This window comes from Crocuta crocuta, unplaced genomic scaffold, assembly GCF_008692635.1.
Source record: "Crocuta crocuta isolate KB4526 unplaced genomic scaffold, BGI_CrCroc_1.0 scaffold147, whole genome shotgun sequence".
Lineage (NCBI taxonomy): Eukaryota > Metazoa > Chordata > Mammalia > Carnivora > Hyaenidae > Crocuta > Crocuta crocuta.
The window spans coordinates 2,930,362-2,956,802 of record NW_027532594.1 but is presented as its reverse complement, the minus strand read 5'-3'; the positions used below and the strand labels follow the sequence as shown (position 1 = coordinate 2,956,802).

Below are 26,441 nucleotides of genomic sequence, written 5' to 3'. Positions count from 1 at the left end.
CATAGTTTATATAGGGTCTGGTACTATCCATGGCTTCAGGCATCCACCAGGGAGGAGTCTTGAAAGGTATCCCCTGTGGATAAGGGGGGAGGGGGAGAATGCTGTAAACATTCTCTTCAAAAGTATCTATTTCCAATGCCATAAACTTGACAGTTTTGTAAATGCTTTAAAACAGGCTTCAAAGCCTGTGACAACTGTTTCACAAAACTAAACTTTGTTCTTTGAAAGTGAATCTTACAAATCATTTATAATGAAAAAGCACTTATAATGCAAATGAGCTTTGCATTAAGACCAACAAACATGAGGTAATTAAACCACAGGCTTTGGCAGGAGGGGTAAAATTAAGATAAAAATGATCTTCATGGCTTCCTAATTTGCTTCAAACTGACTCTAGAAGATGACCACAAAGTTCAGCTTCAAAAACATGTTCGTAACAAGAGCCCCCACTCCCACGGGTAGTCGGTGAGTGCCCACTAGCAACGCAGCACCCACCATATCCCACATGGGGGGGGGCAAGACAGGTGCAGCCTGGATCCTCGCAAGGTGTAGGGTCTAGCAGATGAGACCAAAAGAACAAGTCAAATATAAGGGGGAGAGGAGGCAGCACAGGCTCCTTTCTAAGGCAGATGCTTTGGAGGACAAGGTTCAGACATCCAGCCCCGGGGCCCCAAATTGCCACCAAGCCTAGCCTCTGGTGGCTACAACAGGCTCTGCTCTCCCCCAGCTCCCGCCCTGGCTCATGCAGAGCATCCTCTGACATCTCCATCAGACGCAGTCCTGCTTGGTTGTTAAGACCCAACTTGATTTAGCACAAAGCTCTCCTATTTATCCCCCTTCTCTGTCACGTCACCCACAAGTTGGATTTCATCTGTCCTTCCTGTTTATCCACAAAGGTTTAGTTCTTCACTTCTGAAACCTACCCTGGGTTGAAGCCTTGTACACACGCCTGTAGCTCTGCATGGCTAAGAATACCTTGAAGGCAAAGAACATGGGCTTATCCACATTTTTTTCATCTATAGCAACCAACCAGCAGGTTATCCTATTATTTCTTTTGAGCAATAGGTTCCCTCTACTACAGATTTGCGCTTTTAGAAGTCTGTTTATTGCTTCAAAGTCACAGCCTATGAAGTATCAATGTCAGGCTGACAAAGAATCACGAACTCCAAGAACATTTTGTTGGATTTTTACCATTTTCAGAGGCCGCATGGATCCAATGTACGCTTCTTCTGTATCCCAGAAGGATAAGTCAGGGTATTCGCCAGGTTCCAGGATAAAAGGCACACCCTGAAATCCAGGCTCTTCATAAATCAGCCACCTGAACAAGTACCAAGGAAGAAAAGAGAGGACTCGTCATTTATTTCAGTGGCACACAGGACCCCAGTGAGAAGAAAGGAAAAGAACGGGACGATGTGTGTCTGGACCATGTACAGTTCCACTCAGATAGGAGAGCAATGTTAGATTCAAGGAGGAGTAGGCCATTATATGCGCCCCTTCTTGATCTTTTACTGGTCTCTTGGTGGTTTTGTCCACTTACTTTAATTTATATTATGAATTTCTTCAGTGCAGGTCTGTCTCTATCACTTCAAGTAATAAAAGCAGTGATTTTATAGCACTATATATATTTGGGGGGGTGCTATATAGGAAACCCAAGCTTTGTTTTAAAAGGCAACATGTCTAGGCGCCTGAGTGGCTCAGTCGGTTAAACATCCGACCTCAGTTCAGGTCATGATCTCACGGTCTGGTCCGTGAGTTCAAACCCTGTGTTAGGCTCTGTGCTGACAGCTCAGAGCCTAGAGCCTCCTTCGGATTTTGTGTCTCCCTCTCTCTCTGCTCCTCCCCTGCTAACACTTGGTCTCAGTCTCTCAAAAATAAATAAATGTTAAAAAATTTAAAAAAATAAAAAAATAAACGGCAATATCTCATTTATAACCAAAGAATCAGATGTTCCACCGACGCATTTGTCACAGTGCTCAAAACTAACAGCAGGTAACATCTACCTAGAGTTTACAAGCAATGCCACCTGGAACATCATCCAATCCGTATAACGATGCTATGAGGAAGGAACACTCCTGTCCCCATTTTACAGATGAGGTGAAGTAAAGTGTCCAGAGCCATTCAGCTACAAGTACCAGATGCTTGTACTTGTACAACCAGGGTTGATCCAAACCAGGCTCCTAGTCATTTTTTGGTAGCAATTTTTCTCATTCCAGAAAGTGCACATAATTTATGCTTTCTACAATGACTCAGGATCATTTCTGTGAGCAGGACAGTGCACATTGGTACCCTGAGGGCTCTGAAGGCCTGTAAGGCTGTTTGTTCCCAGGCCCAAAAGCTTTTTGAGTTCTTGAATCTGATTTTTATGGCTTTTCGATACCACACCCTCTTATCAGGCTTGTCAGCTGTCACTTCTACTGCGGTCAGGGAACCAGTGCAGCCCCACCCTCCCCTAATGTGCTAGGAACCAGGAAACCAGAAAACCATGCCTGTTAGAACTGCCCCTAAAGACTGTGCAGTCTTATCACTTGCTTAGTCCCTGGGAGGGTTCTAGGAAGATGAGGTTGTAGAGAAGTAACTTTTACATAAGAGAGTAATACACCCCCTTCTACACAAATACAGAATTCTTGGTGATCACTAATCCTCTCCTAATCTTTGTTAGTCTCACTAACAGAGTCCTGGATGGGATATTCTATGTACTCCAGAACACCGTACCAAGAAGAGAATGGCTGTAAATAAAATCTTTTACCAGCAAAATGGGCCCGATTCACCCCCTTTGCTTTCTTTTGGCCCAAGGCACATTTTAGATGATAGGTTTTGTTAAAGATTCCCTTGGATAAATTAGTAACTTCTCTAGACTCACTAATTATACAGGGCTTTACAATCAAAACCCTATTGAAGATCTGTCAACACACACACACACACACACGCACGCACGCACGTTGACAGACTGAGCAGTGCATGTGTGAAGATGAAAATTAATCCACATTGTTAGAAGTCAGGATAGTAGTTATACTGGGGGTAAGGGGACTTCAGAAGTACCGGTGATGTTCTATTTCTTGATCTATAGGATTTTTTTTTACACGGTGTTTATACTTTGAAAATTCACTCAGGTTATTCACTTACGATTTCTTGGGAACTTTTTTGTACAAAAATTGTTACAATAAAAAATAAAGTGGAAAAAAGCCTTTTCTTTTAAAAAAAAAAAATAGCACTGCAAGGACCCTAACCCTTAAGAAAACAGAGGCTAAGACTGGGGTCTTTTAAAGCTCCCTACATTTGAAGCATGACAAGTAAGGATGCATTACGTATTTTTTAGATCTCAAACCTCGCCCACACATACCACACACTGATTTTAAGCCCTAACTAAATAATGGTGGTTCATCAGAAATGGTGCTATTTAGTATTTAGGCTAATGAGCCAAGGGCATTGAAGTCAGACTCCTCCCAAGTGAATTGGGGCAATTTTCTGTAAACTCTATGGATGGATGGCTCAACAAGTGATGGTGAGATCCTGAAATACTGCTGACCATGGTCCCCCTTTCATGAAGTCGTTCCTTCTGTAGTTGGAGTTGAGGGATTTTATTCATTTGATACTAAACATTTCACTTTTCTTGAAGCATGTGATTTATAGAAAGAGGGTAATTTTGGGTAAAGGGGAATTTGTCAAAAAATATGGAAAACAAACGGATACACTTAAAAAAACTTCCTCAGTGAGCACGAAGGGCCTGTTGAGAAACTCAAACCCACACTTATGAATGTTGGGCAGACTTTAAAATCTGAAAACTCATACACTCATACATGATTCATTTTTCCTAAATTCTATTCCAACAAGATACATTATTCATGAGGCCATCAGGAGAAGGGGAAACTATCTTCAGGCAGTGTCAGTGTTATTTCAGTTTCTAAAGGCACTCTTATTTTCCCATGCACTTAGGTAATGAGCTTTTATCTACATTATAAATAAATAGTATAACTATAAAGTATGACCGTTTTAAAAAAAAATAAACATTATGTCAACAATATCCATTTGTATGTTTACAATGGCTATGTATGTATTGATTAAAAACATGTGTGTAATTATTCCTTTAGAAATGCCCTTAAAAAAAGAAAATACCCTTTCACCACACAAGAAAAATTAGTCTTTTTGGGGTACCTGGGTGCCTCAGTCGGTTGAGCATCTGACTTTGGCTCAGGTCATGATCTCGCCGTTCATGGGTTTTAACCCTGCATCAGGCTCTGTGCTGACAGCTTGGAGCCTGCTTCAGATTCTGTATCTCCCTCTCTCTCTTCCCTTCCCCTGCTCAGACACTGTCTCTCTCTCTCTTAAAAATAAACAAACATTAGAAAAAAATTTTTTAATTAAAAAAATTGGTCTTCTCTTGCTCACCTGTTCTGTTTTTTTTTTTTAAGTTTATTTAATTTGAGAATGAGAGAGAGAGAAAAATATTAAGCAGGCTCCATGCTCAGGGTGAGCTTGACACAGGGCTTGATTCCATGAACTGTCCTAAGTCTTATTCTCCAGACATAGCTACATATGAATGTTGGCTATTTACAGAAACCAACTGGAAACTCAAAAGATTATATATGAATGTGCTGAATTTGAGATTATTCTAAAGAGGGTGAGCAATGGCTCTTAAAGAGGAAAATGTCCCTTTACAGGGTAGAGTTGTAGCAGGCACCCATCTAACCAGACAAACTCAGCATCGTTCATGGGAAGCTGGGTAGCATATGCCCCCTTTTGTGAGGCAACATGCAGATACGGCACCACCTAGCTGAAGGATCCTTTCCGAATCTGCATCTGACCATACCTCTAGACTCAACCCCTACTGTACAGAAAACTCAGGCAGTACAGCGCAAGTTAAATGCTATGAGGAAACACTCAGGGACAAAACTAGATTGTGGCATATTGTCTATGACAGTGGACCTAAAATACTGCAGGGACTGATACTACAGGGTAAAATTGTAAAATGAGGGTATGAGAAAAACACAAAATTCCAGAGTGAGCTTATGTGTGTGGTGGAGTCAGGTGGGTGCCATGGCAGTGCTAGGGATGGCAGGTGGGCATCATGCTAAGTGGGTGGTGGGCACACAGGGATCAGCCTTAGTACCAGGCTTCATAATTCACACATACACATCTTCTATATGCAGCAAATATTTCATAATAAAATTCATCAAAATGTATCTGGCTATTAAAAACTGTGCCGTGACTTCAGAATACCAGCATTTTAGTGCCTGTTATGCTAAAAATCATTCCTAACCTTGAGGAAATGACTAAAGCCAGTCTTCCTGAGTTAAACAATAATTGTGGAACACATGCTCTTTATGCTCCTGATAAAGTTCTGAAATTCTGTTTTTATTAGAAATATACCTCCCCAAAAGAAATGTAACCCCCACCAAGAAGATATACCCTCACCTCTGGGAGATGGGCACTAGCATTAGCCAGGTATTAAAACAAAGGTTTAAAAAAAATTATACTCAACAGAATCTGAAATAAGAGTTTAAAAAGTATTCATTTTCCCAAATAAGAATTTGACAAGCAATACCCTCATTTTGTGTAGGCGTAGAAGAGTTTAACTCACGGTAAACAGGGTCTGGAATAAATCTCCTAATGGAATCTAAAGTCCCTCAAAAGCAAAGACTTCTCTTATACCAGCTCAGGGGACTGATAATAGAAGCAAAATGAGCTTAGGTACTTATTATCAGTTGAATTCTCCCAACCCATCAAGACTCCCCTTGGAGATCTGTAAAAGTACTAATGACCTGTTCCAAAGCCAGACAACCAAGTTCAATGACCCCAACTTTGAACTGACATCCAAAAGAGCTTTCTATTATGCTAACGGCAACAGAAAAGAACACCCAGAAAAAAGAGGTCTGTCGCCACACAGCCATCATAAACTGGATGCTACAGCCGGTTTGGGACTCCCCACTGTGAGACAAGTTAAACCTACTGTAAAGCAGGAGACATTACTTAGATGTCGCTCATTATGCTCCAACAGAGCCCAAGCCTGAGTCCTGAAAACGTCCAGACTGGAGATTAAAATACTACGGCAGACGCCTGTTTCATTCTTCTCTAAGGAAAGTGGTAGTTCTCAATTTAACATTAATCCTTTGAGAAAAAAAGATATACAGATCTCTTTGATATAAAAAAAAAATTAAAGGCAGCAAGAGATGAAGACCTTTTCTTTTGTTTAGCTTCCTCCTTTTCTTCCCAATAACTAAATATAAACATGCCCGGGACTCAGGTGGCTTCTCTATTCCCTTTGAGATCTATCCAGTCAGTGCATGAATGAAGTACCTTCTCCGTGCTGAGGACTCCTGAATTTCTATCTCCAGCCTCCCTTTGGAACCCCAGTTCCCCATATCCAGTCACCTTCCTGTCCTCTTACTTGAATGTACAGTTGGCATGACCAGCTTCACCTTTCTACAAATGAACTCATGGTTTCTCCATCCCAATAAATGCTGGAGTCTCAAACCCTAGATATTTCTCAGCCCTTCACACCCTACAAACAATCTGTCCATAAATGCTGACAGTTCTACAACGAAAATGTATCCAGAATCTGACACTTCTCACCAGCACTAAGCCACCAAAACCTCTTGCCTATATAATTGCAATTGCCTCCAGAGTGGTTTTTGTTTCCACTCTTGTCTCTTTTTATTTTTTTCATTTGAGAGAGACCAAAAGAGAGAGCTCCAGTGCATGCACAAGAGGGGTAGGGGCAGAGACAGAGGGAGAGAAAGAATCTTAAGCAGGCTCTGCACTCAGTGCAGAGCCCGACACAGAACTTGAGCTAAAATCGAGAGTTGGATGCTTAACTGACTGAGCCACGCAAGCACCCCAACGCTCTTGCGTCTTTACAGTCTATTTTCTACAGAGTAGCTAGAGTGAGCTTTCTAAAGCACAAGTTAAATGAAAATGATCACCCTTGTCACCTAGAGTAATCTAGAGTAATCTAAAATCCCTCCCAAGACCAGATATGACATGAGGCCTCTCCCATCCCAGTCCTCCTAGCTCATTCTTCTCCAGCCACCTTAACCTCCTCAGTAGTTCCCCAAACACACCCAGCAGGGCTCTGAAACAGCTTCCTGCCTGGGACACACCCCCAGAGCCTCCCCCATCATACATCTCCAGGCTTGACTCCCTCACTTCCTTAAAATGTCACCAGAGACCTTTCCTGACCATCTTCTAAAACACCATTACCAATGTTCCTCTGATTCGTGTTTCTTACGGTATTTTCTATCTGACACATTACACAGGTATTGTCTTTTGCATATGCCATTGACAAAAATTTTTGAGTCTTCTATATATATATGAATATAAATTATATATATTATGAACAGAAAACATATATAAAAATAAAATCTTAAAAGGAGGAGATTTTAAATGAAACATACAGCACCTGGATGTCTCAGTCAGTTAAGGTCTGACTCTTGATTTCAGCTCAGGTCATGGGCTCACAGACTGTGGGTTCAAGCCCCATGTCAGGCTCTGCACTGACATTATGAAGCCTGCTTGGGATTCTCTCTTTCCCTCTCTCTCTGCCTCTCCCCTGCTGGCTTTCTTTTTCTCTCTCAAAAATAAAATAAAAGAACATCAAAATGAATGAATGAAATATAAAGAAGCTTCAGCGTGTTTTCCTTGCATCTCAGTAGAGGTCTTTCCCATGCCCTGGGCTGTTGGCTCCGCTTCAGAGACTACGATACTCAGGACTGCCGCCTGTACTTTCTGTCCTAATTCCCCACACGTGAGGTATTCCTCACATCCTTCAAAACACTCTTGTAGTTTCCTGCAATTTGTGAAACCGACCTCTTAGGGGCTCTGGGCAGCATTGTGTGCAAATGTTCAAGGAAGTAAAGTACCATGTGTGCTGGCCTCCATCTCTCCTGAAACATCAGGAACACATGCTTTGAATTACCTCCTCTGAATTACCATGAAAGTAAAAATCTGTTACTCAGCTCAGAATGAATCAGGTTCCTCTGTGATAAGGAAATCCCAACGTTAAAAATGCAGTTTTTTCCTCCCCGGCACTTCCTCCGAGAAATTGTTATTGTTTAGAAGAGAACTGAATCATAGTAACACAGGTACAAAAAAAAAAAAATCAGAATTTTATGTGCCTTCTGAAAAAAAACCCTTTTAGTCAATCATTACTTAACAAGACACCAAATCAGAGAGTAACTTAAGTCTTTCCAGGAGTACACTCACAAAAAAAGCTTCATTAAAATTGCATTTGAAATAAAATACTTACGTGCCCCAATGTACTTTAATGGAACAAGTCTTCTGCATGATACCAAACCCCTGCATCTCTTCAGTGTCATCAAAGTAGGAATTTAGGAGTCCTAACCCTTCTGGTTCAGTAAATAAGTCAATCTGACTAACTCTGTAATCCTGAAGGAAGAAAAAAAATATACATATATAATACTTACATTGTGTACTTAACTCTACAATAAGTTTATCATTCTTTTTTAATAATTAAAATAAACTTTAAATATACACATACATTTCAGAGAGCACCTGCCATTCATCCCTTCTGTGTTTTCACCCATGACTTAATATGTGATCTTTTGGGGCAGCCATATTGCTTTAGCCATATACCTCAGCGTTACATTCAAGCAAAGATCCCCATAAATGTTCTGGAACATATTTATTTCTCTCATCCTCAGTGAAAACAATGCTTGGCTTTCTTGGGTGACAGCAGTTTTAGTTGCTCTCCTCAGAAGTGACCATCCAAGTCCAGAGGTTCTATAGTCGACAGAGGGGCTGCATTTGGAGCCTTCCTGAACTGCTGTTTTGTGCCTGTGAACAAACCCCCTATGGTAACTCTCCTTGACTATGACCAAAGCTCTATGATGTTGGTTTGGTCTAAGTTGTTAAAGCAAAGGTACACATTTATGACTGTGGTCAATGTTCCGTGTCCTGCCCAGCAAACACACTTCAAAAGGCCTCTCCTGGCTGAGTGCCTAAGTGCTAATCAAACATTTATTGAACTCTAATCTTGTTGAGCTAGCTGAACTGAGTTACAGAAGAAATGACACTTAGGTTGGTTCAGGGGAGGCTCTCTTAAATATTACCAAAAGGAACAAATTTAATGAACTAAAAAGGTGACACTGTTAAATATATAGTGACTTATGTTCATGTTTTAAGCAACCACAATCTGTAAAAAAAAAAAAAAAAATCATAACGTATCAGGAGTCATAAGCGTCCTACCCTTTAACATGACACCATTCAGAAAAATTCACCCTAATTAAATAAATCAGAAATTCGGAAATTATTAAATGCACAAAAATGTTCATACAGCATTATTTAAAATAGTAAAAAACTAAAAACAACCAAGTTCCACAGAAAGAAGGTAAAATAAATGATGGTACATCATTTCATGGAAACCTCAAACCATGTAGCAAGTCACATGAAAAGCATTAAGTTGGTTCTTACCAGGCAAAACGGGAGGTGCCTCTTTACCAACATGCTTCACTGCCCATACCCTCCCCTTCCTGAGAGCACCTGAACCCCCTCACCCAACAGATTCTGACACTGCTGCACCTCACTGGGAGATGACACCAAAGGGAGTGTGATCTTCAGGAAAATGATATGGAGAGAGAAAAAGGATTGACAACCACAGTTTTAAGTGAAAGAAGGAAAACAGCATTGTACCTGTATCATGATTATAACTACAGAAAATGGAATATGGCCAAGATGGAGCAGAGAATTTAGACCAAGAGAGAATATTTCATGATAGTGGGGTTGGGGTGATAGATTGGAACATTGCTTTATTACCAATATTATTTGAACAATAAATAAAAATTGTAGGTGAATTATCCCATTGGCTGTAACATTTTTTTTTTTAATTTTTAAAATATTTCTTTTTGAGAGAGAGACAGGGTATGAGCGGGGGAGGGGCAGAGAAAGAGGAAGACAAAGAATCCGAAGTAGGCTCCAGGCTCTCAGCTGTCAGCACAGAGCCTAATGAGGGGATCAAACTCACAGACTGTGAGATCATGACCTAAGCAGAAATCAGACAGGTCAACCGACTGAGCCACCCAGGCACCCCTGACTATAACATTTTAAAATGGGGTTCCTCAAATCAGGAGACTATAGATGCTGGTGAGGATGTGGAGAGATGGGCACCCTCCTACACTGTTGGTGGGAATGTAAAATGGTGCAGCCCCTCTGGAAAACAGTATGGCGGTTCCTCAAAAAATTAACAATAGAACTCCCCTATGACCCAGTAGTAGCACTGCTAGGAATTTACCCAAGGGATACAGGAGTACTGATGCATGGGGCACATGTACCCCAATGTTCATAGCAGCACTCTCAACAATAGCCAAAACATGGAAAGAGCCTAAGTGTCCATCAGCTGATGAATGGATCAAGAAGATGTGGTATATTTATACAATGGAATACTACATGGCAATGAGAAAGAATGAAATCTGGCCATTTGTAGTAACATGGATGGAATTTGAAGGTGTTATGCTGAGCAAATAAGTCAGGCAGAGGAACTTAATGGAGGACCATGAGGGAGAAGAAGGGGAAAAATAGTTGGGGAGAGGGAGAGAGGCAAACCATGAGAGACTCTTGAATGCTGGGAACTGAGGGCTGATGGGGGTGGGGGAGAGGGGAAGGGGGGTGATGGGCACGGAGGAGGGCACTTGTGGGGATGAGCACTGGGTGTTATATGGAAACCAACTTGATGATAAACTATTTAAGAAAAAAATAAAATAAAATAAAATGGGGTTCCTCAATGTCTTCTTTAAGGTTTATCACACTATGTACTTAAAACTATTAAAAGACAAATCAGAATTCCAATGATCATTCAAGTCACTCAGAAATGTTGACTAAGAAACCAGTGATATTTTCCTGTGCCAAAAGCTGTTACTCATTCTTACTCATTCTCATTTTATAACATTCCTTATCTCCCTACTGCACCCCAACGCCCATCTGTTACAAAAATGGGGTTTTAATTTTCCACTTGGAAGATACCATTAATCACATTTTTAAAAGGTAAAGAATGATCAAATTCCAAGAGGCACAAAGATAGACAGATACAACTTCCTCACCAACAGATAAGGAACCAAGACATTTTACCTAGCCCCTAAAGTGACCTCAAGTACCTACTGTTCTTAAACCCACATGAACCCCAGAGTTGAATTACCAACTGAATTATTTGGAGATTATTTATTTTTCCAAAATAGAATTCCTATAAGCCACTCAAAGTAATCAGAACTCACAGAGCAACCGGGGCACCTGGGTGGCTCACTCAGGTCATGATCTCACAGTTAGTGAGTTCAAGCCCTGTGTTGAACTCTGTGCTGATAGCTCAGAGCCTGGAGCCTGCTTCAGATTCTGTATCTCCTTCTCTCTCTGCTCCTCCCCCACTCACGCTCTGTCTCTATCTCTCAAAAATGAATAAATGTTAAAATAAATAAATAAATAGATAAATATTGGCTGAATCAGTGGATTCTGGTCTTCCCATAACCTACCTGGACCACATGTCTGAGTGAACCAATTGCCACAGGTTTAGCCGACTCGGTTTCCTCGTTTCCTTCCAAAATATCTTCTACACACCAGAGACCAGAAAGTTCCAATTCTCCTTCTTCTAAGGGAATGGAGTGCCCTTCAAAATTTGGTTTCTCATACAAAATCCAACTAAGAATAAAACACAGCAAAACTATTAGCTAGTCTTGGTGAGGGAGGTTTTGATAACTCAGATATTCTAGCTAATAGCCTCTCCCCCCATTCCCTCTCTTCTCTCCCTCTCCTTCTCTTTTCTTCTCTCTCTCATAATATATACTGTGACCAATTATCATATATACTTTGTGCAACTGTCCGCCAGTTAAAATGTATAAACTCTCCCTAAAACTAAACTTGTTGGGCGTAATTAAGCCTCTGATAATCCAAAAACTGTATCAGGATCTAAAAAATCTTTTGACTATCAATACAAACACTGTAGAGGCACCAATGTTCTATAGAATTGTCAGTTAGCAAACAGTTGTAAATGGGAACACATCAGATAAATCAACTTTTCTTATAATGATTTTTTCTCCTTCTACATGTAGAAGATACTCCTCTTAGAGGGATATTTTAAAGCCATATCAATAGATATGTTGATACAAAGTACTATATGCGTGTTAACGGAAACCATTTTTAAACTATCCTTCCTGGGCACCTGGGTGGCTCAGTTGGTTAAGCGTCTGACTTCGGCTCAGGTCATGATCTCATGGTTCATGGGTTTGAGCCCCGCTCGAGCTGACAGCTCAGAGCCCAGAGACTGTTTCAGATTCTGCGTCTCCCTCTCTCTCTCTGACCCTCCCCTGCTCACGCTGTCTCTCTCTGTCTCAGAAATAAATAAAACATTAAATAAATAAAAAAATAAACTATCCTTCTGAACAACAAACATCCAAACACTAAATAAAATCTCACGTTGCTATAGGACAGTGCTGCTCTTAGATGCTTATACTTTTAGAAAGCCAACAAAAGTTAAAAAAAAAAAAAAAAGATCACTATCCTACTTAAAACAAAATTTATCTTTGTTTTTAGTTGTCAAATTTAAGACCAAAGCTAATTGGATTTTTGCAATGAATAAATTGAATATATAGAAAAATACTAAGACACCTAAAACCTAATAGGAAGATGTCTTTGCATATTTGATCAAAGAGAAAACAAAAAGCGTACTAATTTTTTAGACCACAACTGTCTAAAGCCCAACCATATTTCAAACTAGTTTATAGATAGGTACCAAAGATTAAGTATTTACGCCAGAGAAGTGATTTATTAAAAATGTCTTTTCTTAATTCAACTTCCTGTGTATTTCCTAGAAGCCATCAAGCTGGTAAATAATTTTTTCATCAGTTCCTTTAATCAAAACCACATTTTGCTAAGAAGTTGAAAAATAAATTTTAGGTTAGTTTTCCAAAATGTCTTTTCTTATAGCATATTTAATATTCTACCAACAGGACTGCTGCAATTCTTACCAACGTCACTGAAAAGTCACAAACCAGAAGTGTTAGTGTGGACTCAGATGTGCACTAGTCCCAGGCAGTGTGCTATGGGGATATACGGGAAAAGAAAGCTGTACGTAAAAAGGCACGGCCTCTATAAATCAGAAATGTGGTTAAAAACCGTAATTTCTTACATATGAATTTCTTTCACTACCAAGACTAGTATTTTCTGCGCTTTACATTGCTAAAGGCAAAATTTAAATAAGTACTGAAGACCAAAAAGGTAATTAAAAATGTAAAACACAAACCCTCTACATCAGGAACCCGAAGTGCCCTTCTTACCATCCTCTGACAACCTTGACGACTACCACCGGGGAGAGGCTCCAAGAGCTACAATCCTTGATGTCACCAAAAACTTCAATGCACTCCTCAGAGACATCTGGCTCCCTGTAGATCACTACCTACAGGAAAAGGAGAGTGGCCACACAGGATTGAACGTTATCAGACTAAAGTAAAATCTAGACTAGAAATGGAACATCATCTTACCTTTCCAGGTCGGGGATTGATTTTATTAGGAACACTTCCTCTAAGTGTCTGTAATCAGATGAACAAAAACACAAGAAATTAAACTTTGTGTAGCGGTTCTCAGAGTTTCTCCACCCATGATCCTTTAAGTAAAATCATATCTTTGCCTCACAATTTATCAGTTTTGAGATAATCCATCTTGATCTGTCCCAAAGCTGTATTAAAGCGCTCTTTGAGTCTACATTATTAAATTAAGAGATCTTTTTCTCCTCTAACTGAACGTGCCATTTCAATTTCTCATTTAAATGCGTAGAATATTTCTACCAATCTAGAAAATTCAGGGCCCAAGATCCAGACCTTATATCAGTCCACGGAATAATAATTCAGCTAAGAAATTATAATTCAAACAATCTCTGTATAATTTCAAGAGAAATTATAAAGTATTAATCATGTATCTAGAAGAAGCTGCATCAATAAGCTGCAAGTGCTTATATACATACCTTTTCTGAATCTATAAATACTATCTTTTCACAGTAACATCTTATCACATAATAAGTATCCGTCTACATAAAAGGGGGGTTATGGTATACACCACAAAGTATATTACACAGAGTATACTTAATCCTCCCTTTTTGATGGGCAAAATACATTTTTTATGGCTCTCAGTCATTTTCTTTTTTTTTTCTTTTTTTATTTATTTCTAGGAGAGAGAGAGAGACAGTGTGAGCAGGGGAGGGTCAGAGAGAGAGGGAGATACAGACTCTGAAACAGGCTCCAGGCTCTGAGCTGGCAGTCAGCACAGAGCCCGACGCGGGGCTCGAACCCGCGAACCGCGAGATCATGACCTAAGCGAAAGTCAGACGCTTAACCGACTAAGCCACCCAGGCACCCCAACTCTCAGTCATTTTCAAGACCATCTGACAAGACCAGTAAAACCAGAAGTGCATAATAAAAATAGTAATTACACATGAAAAAATATTATAAAACATGAACTACTTTCAATGCTGACCAGGATGCTTATTGTAAGGACTGCCTTTGATCTCATCACTCTTTCACCATGGCATAGGAGAGCATGCCAAAGACCACAAGAAGGCCTTGGGAGAGCATTATTAGAAATCAAAATGGCGCACACACACACACACACACACAAACACACACACACACACAAACACACACGAAGTAGATAACCTGAAGAAAAGACCTGCAATCTAAAACAAAATTCAGGTAAGACAATAAAGACAGAATAGTTATAGAGTAAACAAAGCCCAAGACCTAGGGAAAAACAAAAAATAAAAATTTTTAATCATAAAAAGACCTAGAGAAAGTATACAGCACTTTGTTTGCTTCTCCTTTTTGCTAGATTTGGCGTGATTTTTCAAGAGATTCCAAAGGGAAACTGTATGCTGTTGTCAGACTCACCAGACTGCTGTCAAAAAAGAGAAGTGATTGAAGAATGATTAAAAAGTGAAAATAAAGCTGGAATGAATGGGAGTAGACCAGTGGAAATTTTGTACTTCAGAGAAATACTTAAAAATTTTACGATGTCTGAGTGCTATGCGCTGATTCAGTTTTGTCTGTTTATAGCAGTGGTTCTCAAAGCATGGCCCTGGGACCCGTGTAGGACCCCCAAGAACTTTTCAGGAAGTCATTGAGATCAAAAGTGTTCTCATAATAAGAAGGGGGGATTTTTCTTTTTCAGTTTCTTTCTCTTACAAGAGCATAGTAGTATTTTCCAGATGGTCCAGGACATGTGATGGCATAATTGCTAATAGAAGGTGCCTGTGTGTTCTTATGACTTAAACTTTTCTTAGTGTTAATTTCTTTTATATATATATATATGTGTGTGTGTATATATATATATACATATATATGTATATATATGTATATATATATAATTTATTGTCAATTTGGCTAACATACAGTGTGCCCTGGGTTTTGGGGGTAGATTCTCATGATTCACTGTCCACACACACACCCAGTGCTCATCCCAACAAATGCCCTCTTCAATGCCCATCACTCATTTTCCCCTCTCCCCTGTGCACCCCCCATCAACCCTCAAGTTGTTCTCTGTATTTAAGAGTCTCTTATGATTTGCCTCCCTCATCTGTTTGAAACTATTTTTTCCCCTTCCCTTCCTCTATGGTCTTGTTAAGTTTCTCAACTTCCACATATGAGTGAAAAAGGATTATCTCTCTTTCTCTTATTTCACTTAGCATAATACCCTCCCGTTCCATCCACATTGATGCAAATGGCAGGATTTAATTTCTAATATAATAAATTCCAGTAAGCATAACTCATATCAACAAAAGCTCTTTGGAGTCCTTAATAATTTATTTTTTTAATTTTTTTAATTAAAAAATGTGTATTTATTTTTGAGAGAGACAGATGGAGCATGAGCAGGGGAGAGGCAGAGAGAGAGGGAGACACAGAATCCGAAGCAGACTCCAGCCTCTGAGCTGTCAGCACAGAGCCCGATGCAGGCCTCGAACCCACAGACGGCAAGATCATGACCTGAGCTGAAGTTGATCGCTTAACTGACTGAGCCACCCAAGTGCCCTTGAGGTCCTCAATGATTTTTAAATAGGAAAGTATCCTAAGACCAAAAAGTTTGAAAATTTTTGAAAGGAGGGACCTGAACATCCATGGGACATCCAACCATATATTCTGAAAGAGCTTCCAAAAGTATATTCTGTGACAGGCCACCCAGCAAACAGAAATATGCTGTACTCCCTGTAAGACGAGGAAGGGGGCAAAGGATCAGGATTAACTGGCTGCCTGATGGTCTACAACTTGCCAAATAGCCTAGTTCACAGGGCGGGCAGTGGGAACACAGAGGTCCAGTTTCAGGGCTAGCACAGCTGCCTTCTAAAACTTACATTCTGCCTTCCTCGCTCATGGTCTTCCCTCTACTTGGGTATTAAGCTAGGTAACAGAAAGAAACATTTGCACCAAAAACTCAGTAAATAAAACAACTTCTGGAAATCAGGTAAAAGTAGATGGAGGAATCACAATCGTTCCTCAAAATCCTATTTTGCTGCCCTCTCTGTCATATTAAAGGAAAGATGCAAGGCAGACCAAAATTTTTTATGCCTCCACAGCTTTGTAGGAAGAAATGTGTCCTTGGTGAAACTTGAAAATAAAGAGAAATTACTTCCTGGATTACATGGGATAATCATGTATTGCTACTTATGGGAAGAAAGAGTGAATCTTACATCACAAGAGAAGGAAGAAGATTTCTTGGTGGGGCTTTTCTCAATAAATGAGACAGCTTTACAAATCTTCAAAATTCTAAGTACAGCACTGAACATTGTTATGCAGAACCAGGTAAGAGAGAACATCTTGCCTGTCTCTGAACTCTCATGGTACCTTACCTATACCTTTCAGAATACACATAAATTCATTAGCCTTAAAATATTTATGGCTCATTTTCCCTGCTACAGTACTAATACCTTGAGGTCAGAATCTAAGTACCCTCTTCTTGGTCCCTAGCAGTCTCTGTACACATACGTTTTCAATGTGATAAATGAATAGAAAACTCTCATTCACATGCATACACATTTAAAAGAACATGAATTGCTCATCATCCCTCTCTCCTCTCATTTTATAAACACCCCCAATAAATAGTAATATGTTGCTACTTACGGTTGGATCTGATAATGACATTGCAGAAAAAGACAGGCTTGGGTCAAACCGGCCAGATTTGAAAAGACCCATGAAGTCTGTGTCGCTATTTCCATAGTTTGGCAAGTTCGACTTAAGAACACTTTCAACACGATTAGCCTTTTCCAGATCATTGCTGTTCTTCAGTTTAGAAAATTCAGAAATTTTCATTTCTGGAAAGTGTTGATTGCCTCGTGAGCCCAGATCTTCTTTGGCTTCCTCTTTCGGCAGGTATTTCTCCATGTAGCCTGGACTTTTTAAATCCGAAGGAGATGGATTTGCCATGTTGAAGTTGAAGACCTTTAAGCTGTTGGGTGGAAGGTTTAGCTGTTCTTTGTCTGAACCGCAGGGTGGGGCACCCTCAGCCCCGGGCAGCAACGGCAAAGACTGAGAAAGAGAACTGTTCTGAGAAGCACCGAAAGATGTGGTCATAGTACTGACTGATGTCACAGAGGGAGAAAAGATTTTGTCATGTGGTAAAGAAGATAACATGCTTGAGAAGAGTGCACTTTTTTCTAGCCTAGATCTCTTAACCCCCCCATTTGTAACCTCTTTATTCTCTTTGTCATTGGCTTCTGGAGCCTTCAGAGGTTCGTCTTTCCCATTAGTGTGAACGTGCAAGGACTTGAAGAGTATACTCTGCTCAGTGGACGTACGCTTGGGCCTCAGTTTGGATTTTGTGTCAAGGTTCTGCATCAACTGTAAGGCCGGTGACATTTCTGGCTGGCTTTCCTTTTTCTTCCCCAAACCAAAGGTAAACACATTGGGATCTAACACTTTTTCCAAATTGTCCTCGTGAATGGGAGGCATGACAAAATGAGGGGCAGAAGAGTTTGGCACCCTGGACTTCTTTTTCTTCTGAGGCACACAGACTGCGCTGTCCATCTTTTTGATAATTTCAGTGAATTTTTCCATATCGGAAGAAGAATCAAATACACTATCATCACTACCAGCAGAAACGTTCAAAAGGCTGACAGGGCTGTCCTGGCCATTCACAACATTCTGATGTGGCCTTTGAGGAGTTTCTGAATGATTTCTGTCCCCAGAGGAGCTGACGGGGCTGGATTCAGCCTTCAGGGGTTTTCTGTCACCCTGACTCTGAGCCTGGAGAGGCAGAGTTTTCTCTGATTCTGGCAGCATAACTTGTGGGCCAGATTTTGCTGCGTGTTCCTCTTTGCAGTGAATGTGTTTGGGTGATGTGCTCTCATTGCCTAGAACTTCCTCTTTCTGGGGAGCACAGCTTACAACAGAAACCACTTCAAGTTCATCATTGTGACAACTTGGAAACTGTGCTTCTCTAACTTCAGAGATCTCTGAGAGGACCTGGGGGCCTACATCCTGGGTATTTTCCATGGGGAGCACAAAGGATCGGACCTGGACAAGGACATTGGACGGACCCTCAGCGCCCATGGCTCCCGGGCTGTGCTCTGTGGACAAAATAGGGCTTGCTTCTCCCCCTTCACTTCCTCCTCCTGCAAGTTTGGAGGGGGGCACTTTCTCATCATTCTTTTGTGACACAGGCAGAACACATTCATTATGGTTTTCTGACACTTCTAGATCAGTGCATGGAAAACTGCTTGTGGGAGTTTCAACACATGTGTCTTTGGGTGCAGGCTGTGAAAGAGAAGGCCTGTTAGATGACTCAGCTGGGGGTTGTGAGTCAGAAAACGTATCCTGGGGCTTTGGTCCGGCTGTTGGAGGTGAATCTTTCGTATCAAGAACGGCAGGAGTGACTTGTGCTGGATCAGTCATATTTTCAAGTACAAGTCTTTTGCTGTCTGCAGGCTTTGAGTCATCTTCTCCTAAGGGCTTGTGGTCCTTAACAGGAATCGGAGCAGTAACCGCTGCTTCGGAAGGGCAGCCAGCATCTGTTTGTACATCTGCTCTATCACCCTGGTTAAGCGGAGAACCAAGAGGTTGATCCCCAGCGGGCTCACCTTCTGTTCCTCCTGTGTGGGGGCTCCTGGCTGCTGGTACAATCTCCTCTTCAGTAACTCTGGATTCTGCAGAGGTTTCCTTCACCAGCATACCATTCTGGTGACTACTTGGCATTACTTTCTTTTCAGATTGCTCCATTTCCTTGGCTTTTTTGGCTAAATTCAGCTTTGCCCTCCCAACAAATGTTTTATTAGCGGCAGGAGTGTTCCTTGTGCTTCGAATGTCAGCATGTCTTGGACTACTGTTTGCCCGTTTGTTTTCAAACAGGGAGATTTTGTTGGCAGTGTTTCCTTTATGAACTGGCTGGCTAAATGGATTATGCTCATTTCCCAAACTGTCAGGATTCTTAGGGGTTTTAAGATTTAGTTCCACATGTTTGGGCTTGGCAGGGCTGCAAAAATAAAGCAGGAAGATTAAGTTATTTGGCCTAGTTTTAAAAAGTGAACATAACAATTTATTACAAAACATTTATTATGAAAAACGAACATCTTTCTGGTATATAACACTTATTTTTTCATAAGACTTTTTCTCTTAATGTTTTTGAGAGAGAGAAAGAGAGAACATGAGTGTGGGAGGAGCAGAGAGGGAGACACAGAATCTGAAGCAGGCTCCAGGCTCTGAGCTGTCAACACAGAACCCGATGGGGGGCTCGAACTCACAGACCGCAAGATCATGACCTGAGCCAAAGTTGGACGCTTAACCAACTGAGCCACCCAGGCACCCCTCATGATACTATTTTTAAACAATCCTAAAGACACTATCACCTGTTTCTTTTTTTTTTTTTTTAACGTTTATTTTTGAGAGACACAGGTGAGTAAAGGGAGAGGGAGAGGGGGAGAGCGAGAATCCCAAGGAGGCTCTGCACTGTCGGCACAGAGCCCAACGCGGGGCTTGAACTCACGAACCATGAGATCACAACCTGAGCCAAAACCAAGCATGAGAGACTTAACCAACTGAGCCACACAGGCAACTCACACTATCAATTATTTTTAATGGGATGTTTTGCTTCTCTATGATTTAGCTAAGAAAGTCGAGAGGTAGGAAGTTAGCAAATTTAGCAAGTGCCTAGTATGTGAGCACAGTGCTCAACAGTAGAGTCCGAGGACATCTTAGGGCCTGAAGAACTTTAGAATGAATTTAAATATTTAACGTACTCCCTTATTTTAAATCCGTAAATGACTTCCCCAAACATCAATTGAATATTTTCATTTCACCAAAACTTTTTAAACATTATTTCAAAAAGCTAAATTATAAAAATATTTATTATTTACCTCTTTGGATATTTTATTCCCTTTATCTTCCTTTATATAACTTTATTCTGATGGTATAAGTGTGTTCACTACAGAATGTTTGGAAAATATAAAAATGAAAAATCACTCATAATCCTACCACTCAAACTCCCTGTTAACATTTTAGTATAATTCAGAATCTATATGCATAGTAAAATACTTTTAACAGAATTGGGATTATTCTGTTCACAGTTTCAGGTCTCATTTTTCAGAAAAAGATTAATTTTATATTTCACATTTTTTAAGTTACTAAAAATTTGAAGTTTTTCATAATGTCTGCATAAAAGTTTCATCATATGGATGTATGTAATTTACTTTCAATTACTCAATTGTTGGTTTTGTCATCATTTTTTGGGCACAGGGAGTCTCCCCTCACTCTACAGAGAAACTATTACATTTCCTGGTTATAATTACCCTCTCATGGAAATCAAAAATCTTTGAATGTACACACTGCTTTCTTTCTGAGAAACAACATGTTCTCTGTATGACATTAGCCAGCTCTGGTCCTGGCTCTCACACTAATTATCTGTGTGAGCTTGCTCAAGTAAACCCTCTGGAAAAAACAAATGAACTAGATAGTTTAGAACAGAGTGCTTCCCCACACCCCACAGTACCCAAGTTGTGGCTGAAGGAATTCTTGGAGTTTTCTTTAATGACTACAGTGGGGACCACAGAGACTGAGGAAAGGGGCTGCTGGCCAGCCTCACTCCTTTCAACCAGAATCATTTCTACTTATCTGGTTCATATAGCACTTTTATATCAGCTTTCCCAGAAAAGTGGACTCCAAAGTTAGAAACAAAAAAAGGTCTAAACCACAGGTCTAGTGGTTTATAAAGTGAAGAGAGAAGAACCACTATCACTAACACACTTGAGAAACACTATGCTTGCCTAATGTACAATTTTATACATTCTCTTTTAAGACGAGGAAATTAAAGCCTAGAGAAGGTAAGGATTTTGCTAGAAGTCACACAGCTAGTGAGGGACAGGGGTCATAATTTGAAACCAGGTATTCTGGTTTCAGATGCCAAGCTCCTGACTACTCAACTCCTGCTTCCCCAGACCTCAGGGACCAAATCTGGTCCTTTCTAGCTTTACATATTTGAGAAGTTAATGAATTATCACGAGATCTATAAAATTAAGCAATCATACTTTGGAGGTCACCTTGATAATGGGGATACAAAGTGGAGAAGCACTGAAATCTCATGGTGCCCCCATATGGATTTACTGGCCTTCAGGAAGGAGGAGCCTTTTGAAGAAACAGGCAGTATGGCTTTGGGCGAGATCCCTTAACCTTTGGGACAAAATGAGAAGACTGAAGGGCACCTGTGTGGCTCAATCAGTTAAGCATTGGACATTTGATTTTGGCTCAGGTCATAATCTCAGGTTTGTGGGATCCAGCCTCACATCAGGCTCTGTGCTGACAAAGCGGAGTCTGCTTGGGATTCTCTGACTCCCTCTCTCTCTGCCCTTCCCCACTCCCTCTCAAAAATAAACAAATAAACATTTAAAAAAATGAGAAGACTTGAGAAGTCCTTCTAAAATATGCCATTAAGAATTTGGGCTTTATTTTTAGGACTTTTATTTAAATACTAAATTTGTTATATTCTCATAGGCAGTGCTTTCCCCTATATCTCCATAAGATAGCTAGGCTTCCTCATGGAGAGCCCAAATCTTAAATTTAAAGGAAAATTAACTTATAAGTACTGTCTTGAAGATTAAATTCTAAAGCCAGTGGATTAGAAATGGAGAGCTTACAGAAGCCACCAGTTAATGAAGGAGGTTCGCATACTAGGAAATATACATTTAAAAATTCTCACTAATCAGCTCAAGAACAGTCAAACTTCAAAGTACTGATGTAAATGGAAAATGCTGCAGGTTAACCAACAAATCATCTTAAGGACAGGAAACACATCTACACATTAAAGATTTACACCAGGATCAAAATATATTTTACAACCAAACTTTCTGTGCTATTAAATTCTGCTACCAAGAGTCACTACAATTAACCTAGCTCAAACTGATTAAAAGGAAGGCTTCTGTAATTCACGTTGTAATGCCTTTATTATAATGTGAGAGGAGAAAATAATCTGCTGTCTAAAAAGCCGTGGCTAGCAGAAGAAAATTCTCCTTATTCTAAACATATCATTATTAAGAATCTAAACATTTACCACTTTTTTTTTTAATTTTTTATTTATTATTTCTAGGAGAGAGAAAGAGAGAGACAGTGTGAGCAGGGGAGGGTCAGAGAGAGAGGGACTCACAGACTGAAACAGGCTCCGGCCTCTGAGCTGGCAGTCAGCACAGAGCCCGACGCGGGGCCCGAACCCAGGAACCGCGAGATCATGACCCAAGCGAAAGTCGGACGCTTAACCGACTAAGCCACCCAAGGGCCCTTAAATGTTTACCACTTGATAGAGACTTCAAGATGTAAATTTTCTAAAAGCATCAAGAAACATGCTGCTGCATAGTCATTTTTCAGAGAATATAAAATAATCTTAATACTTCAGGTGCAAATTGTTTTTAAAAATAATCTGAGTAACATCTCTTCTTGAAATACAATCAGAGGGAAAAAACTGAAAAAAAAATCCTTCAAAGAGAAAAAAAACTAGAAGGAATTAATTTCCCATTTCAATAGTTTGCCAATCCATCAAGAGCAAGGCCCTGTGGAAATCACAATTAAATGATCCAAATGCCTGGCAAAGGGAAAGTTTTAGGTAGAAAATAATCAGCGTGGAGAAAAAGACATTTGGTTTAGTTCTTGTACAGTAAACAGCCCTTGAAGAGTTTCATTATAAGACCGCTTCCCAGGTTTGTTTACTCCTTAGCAGTGTAACATTTCTGGTTTTTCCACTGGTGTTTTCTGATTGGAAGACCTGTAAGGCGTCCTTAAACAGCTACATACACCACACAGGTTTCCCTAAGGCTCACACTCAGGAGGTCTGAATGTCAGTCTCAATGGCCTTCTACAAATAATGGGCATCATTCACTCTGGTTATTTCTCTGACACAGCTGTAACAGAATAAATAGCTGACTTTATCAAAGGTCTCCAGGGTGGCAGCTGGTGAGGTAGCTCGGATTACTCATTAAGCAGGTTGTCCCTCAAGTGTTTACCAAACAGACTTCCTACTCTAAAGCTTATGTATCCAAGAATTCAAATAGAATGAAACCCATTCCGTTTATAAATCAAAATGCTGTGAAATCACCAGTTCTTTTAATAAATGTGCAAAGGTAGGAAACACTTGAGCAGTTTAGATGCTCATTTTTCATGGGTGCGAATGGGGAGGTGAGGAAGTGAGGGTATGGCAAGGGGAGATTCTTGAGTTTTACAGAGAGCCCTCCCTACTCCATCCACCTATACAAATCACATTTAGCATCAAGGCAGAAGCAGCCCATCTCCAAAAAGCCAACAGTGCTTTCTTCCTGCTTTATACCTCCCCAGCCTTTACAGCGGGTACCCCGCTTAGCAGTTCCAACAGCTAGAAGTTCCATGAGTTGCAACAGCTCATATAAATATTTATCTGTGTCTTGCCCTGCCAGAGAGGGCCAGAAACTTCTCAAGGGCAATATTCTGAATCATAGTGTCAGTTTTCCCCCATAGTTCCTGACACGATACCATGCACAGAAGGTACTCAATAAATATTTGGGGGAAAAACAAACAATGAATTTAACAGCAGGTAGCCAATCTGGTTTGAGCTTGATCCTTCCAATGTGTCATTTTAACAAAGTATCCCAGTAAGAACATTGTCCTTTCTTCATTTCGATAACTAAGAATTACTTTTCAACCTGGGGTCAAAAATACCTCTCAACAATCGAATATTCAAAGAGGAATTAGGGGAAAAAAATTTTTTTAAGCTGCACTAAGTTCCAGAAACAGTTATGTGAATTATCTTAAACTCACACATGTCAAAGCTACTGGGTCATAGTGAACATAAGAGTGTTTGTTCCATGCTTTCAAATTCACTGCATAGGCGTCAAGAATGCCCTATCCAGGAATGCTGGTGTATATTTTGAATAAAGATTTAGCTCCCGTCAGGCCAAGCAGTCCTTCAATTATTTCTCTAAACATCCAGCCGCAAGAGATTTTTACATTCATTCCACTTAAATCTTCTACCAGAACAGTTAATGGACAACCCAGGAGGCTCCCAAAGTGCCATCTTAAACTGCGTTAACTAGCCCGTCACTTCTTTTCAACACAGAGGGGGAAATTCAGTGCACAGAGAGTTCTTCCCCAAAGGCAAAGACCCTGAGCCTCCCAGAAACACCACTCAGCACGTGTGCCGAGACCCACACCCACCAGACCCCAATCCGCGGCTACTTACAGGGTCACTTTAGTGGTCACCGTCGACCTGCCCACACCGAAGTGGTTCCTGGGCTTCAAGCCCTCGGCGTCAGAACCACCGGCCGATCTGCCCAGCTCTTTGCTTCGACTTCCTTCTCCACGGCCGTCGAAGTGGTTGGAGAGAAGGCCCCTCTTGTGCTCGGGCTTGATCTCCGGCAGCAGCGAGCTGCTCTTGACCGTGAGCTCGCGGGGGATGACCCGGGCCGCCTCCTCCCCGTGGTCGTCCGCGGCACCCTTGGCGNGCTGCCTGCCCCGCTCCAACTCCCCGCGGAGCTGCGCTCTGGACCCGGGGCTGGGCTTGGACTCCGCGCTCGCCGCAGAGGCAACGCCCCCGTCGGGGGCCGCCCGCGGAGATTTCACTTTCTTTTCCGCCGGGCCGTTCTCGGTGGCCGCGTCTGGCGCCACCTCGTAGTCGAACACCGCGTCGTCCCTGCCCGCGCTGTCGGGCAGCGCCGCGTCGGCGCCGGGGGAGTCGGCGGACTTCTGCGACCTTCTCCGCCGACCGGACCTGCGGCCGCCGGACCTCTTCTCCATGTCGTCGGAATCGCCGAAATCTTCTGCCCCCGGCGTAATCGCAACCGGCTCGTCCACCTGTGCCACCTCAGTCTTGCTCAAGTAGATGTCCAAAGTTAGCACTTTGGCGGGCTGGGTGCGCTCGCCGGGCCGGCAATGTCGTCCTCGGGTCTCGGCTTCGCCGTCTGCCGGCGCGGAGCCAGCGCGGTCCCCTTCGCCCTCGGCCGGAGGGTCACCTGGAGGGGCAGAGGCGTCCTCGGCGGGGCGGCTGCACGTGTCCCGGGGCTCCAGAGAGTCCGCGCCGGCACACACACGGGGGGCTCTGTCAGCGGCCTCCCCTAGTCCACCTCCGGGCCTCTCCCCGGTGGGCGCCCCCGGCACACCCCTCGCACCCTGGGCTGCCTCCCGCCGGAATCCAGCGCCGGGCGAAGCGCCCTCCCCCGGACTGCGGGCCAGCGTCTCTGCGTTCTCTCGCCTGGAGGAATTCTCCAGTGAGGAATGCGGCTGCTTGGCAGCGGCAGTGGCACCTGGGAAGGACTCTCCCTCTGCCTCCAGAGGTTCTAATTGGAGTGAATCATTTTCATGGCTCTGCTGCACAGCCCCCGCCGCCGCCTGGCAGCTCGTGCAGGGTGACAGCTGGGCGTCAGGGGGGGCTACCTGCACACAGGTGTCCGAGCGCTCCTCCGACCCCTGGGGCTTCTGCGGGGAGCCCTCCTCACACGTGTCGGATTGCCTTGGTTGGTTGCCCAGAGGTTTACTCTTCTCATTCTCTCTTTCTGGGGGGTTGGAAGAGGTTACATCTTTGGGAGACACTGATTTGGCGCGGGAACTGGTGGGGCTTTCTAACCCGTTTCTGCTCGTCCTTCTCCTTCCTGCTGTGAACAGATTGCCAAGTTTCCCCAAAACTGGCTTCCTTTTGTTTTCTTCTGGCGGTTGTGCTCTGGACTGGAAAATAAAAGAGACAGAGGGAGAGAAACTATAAAAAAATCTGGTTTTCCCTCCTCTTTAATAGTACATTGCAGAACTACAATGTACCAGACATGTGCCATGTGCCAACATGGTAACAGACCGGTTTCTAATTGAAAATTAGAGAGTTGTGTTTTTGTTACATTATTTCCAACAAAATAAACACAGATTTTACTTTTAAGTTTTTTCTTAAGCACCAGGATATGCTTGGCACTACTTAGAATAACATTTCCTTTAACTAGAATGCTTGTGTTTTAATGAAAAATTTAGGGGCGCTTGGGTGGC

At 41.8% G+C, this 26,441-nt stretch overlaps 1 protein-coding gene across 1 annotated transcript in view; it reads right to left on the bottom strand.

The window, feature by feature from the left end:
• The window catches only part of CRYBG1 (crystallin beta-gamma domain containing 1), a 51,737-nt gene extending 26,179 nt beyond the window's left edge, over positions 1 to 25,558 (bottom strand). Inside the window, exons 1-7 of the mRNA XM_077779985.1 lie at positions 24,658 to 25,558; positions 17,094 to 19,440; positions 13,473 to 13,520; positions 13,269 to 13,387; positions 11,469 to 11,634; positions 8,240 to 8,379; positions 1,189 to 1,315 (exon numbers count right to left, since the gene is read on the bottom strand). Coding sequence (XP_077636111.1) covers positions 1,189 to 1,315; positions 8,240 to 8,379; positions 11,469 to 11,634; positions 13,269 to 13,387; positions 13,473 to 13,520; positions 17,094 to 19,440; positions 24,658 to 25,211 — 3,501 coding nt within the window. The 5' untranslated portion in view covers positions 25,212 to 25,558. The remainder of the gene's footprint in view (positions 1 to 1,188; positions 1,316 to 8,239; positions 8,380 to 11,468; positions 11,635 to 13,268; positions 13,388 to 13,472; positions 13,521 to 17,093; positions 19,441 to 24,657) is intronic.
• Between the last annotated feature and the right edge of the window lie 883 nt (positions 25,559 to 26,441).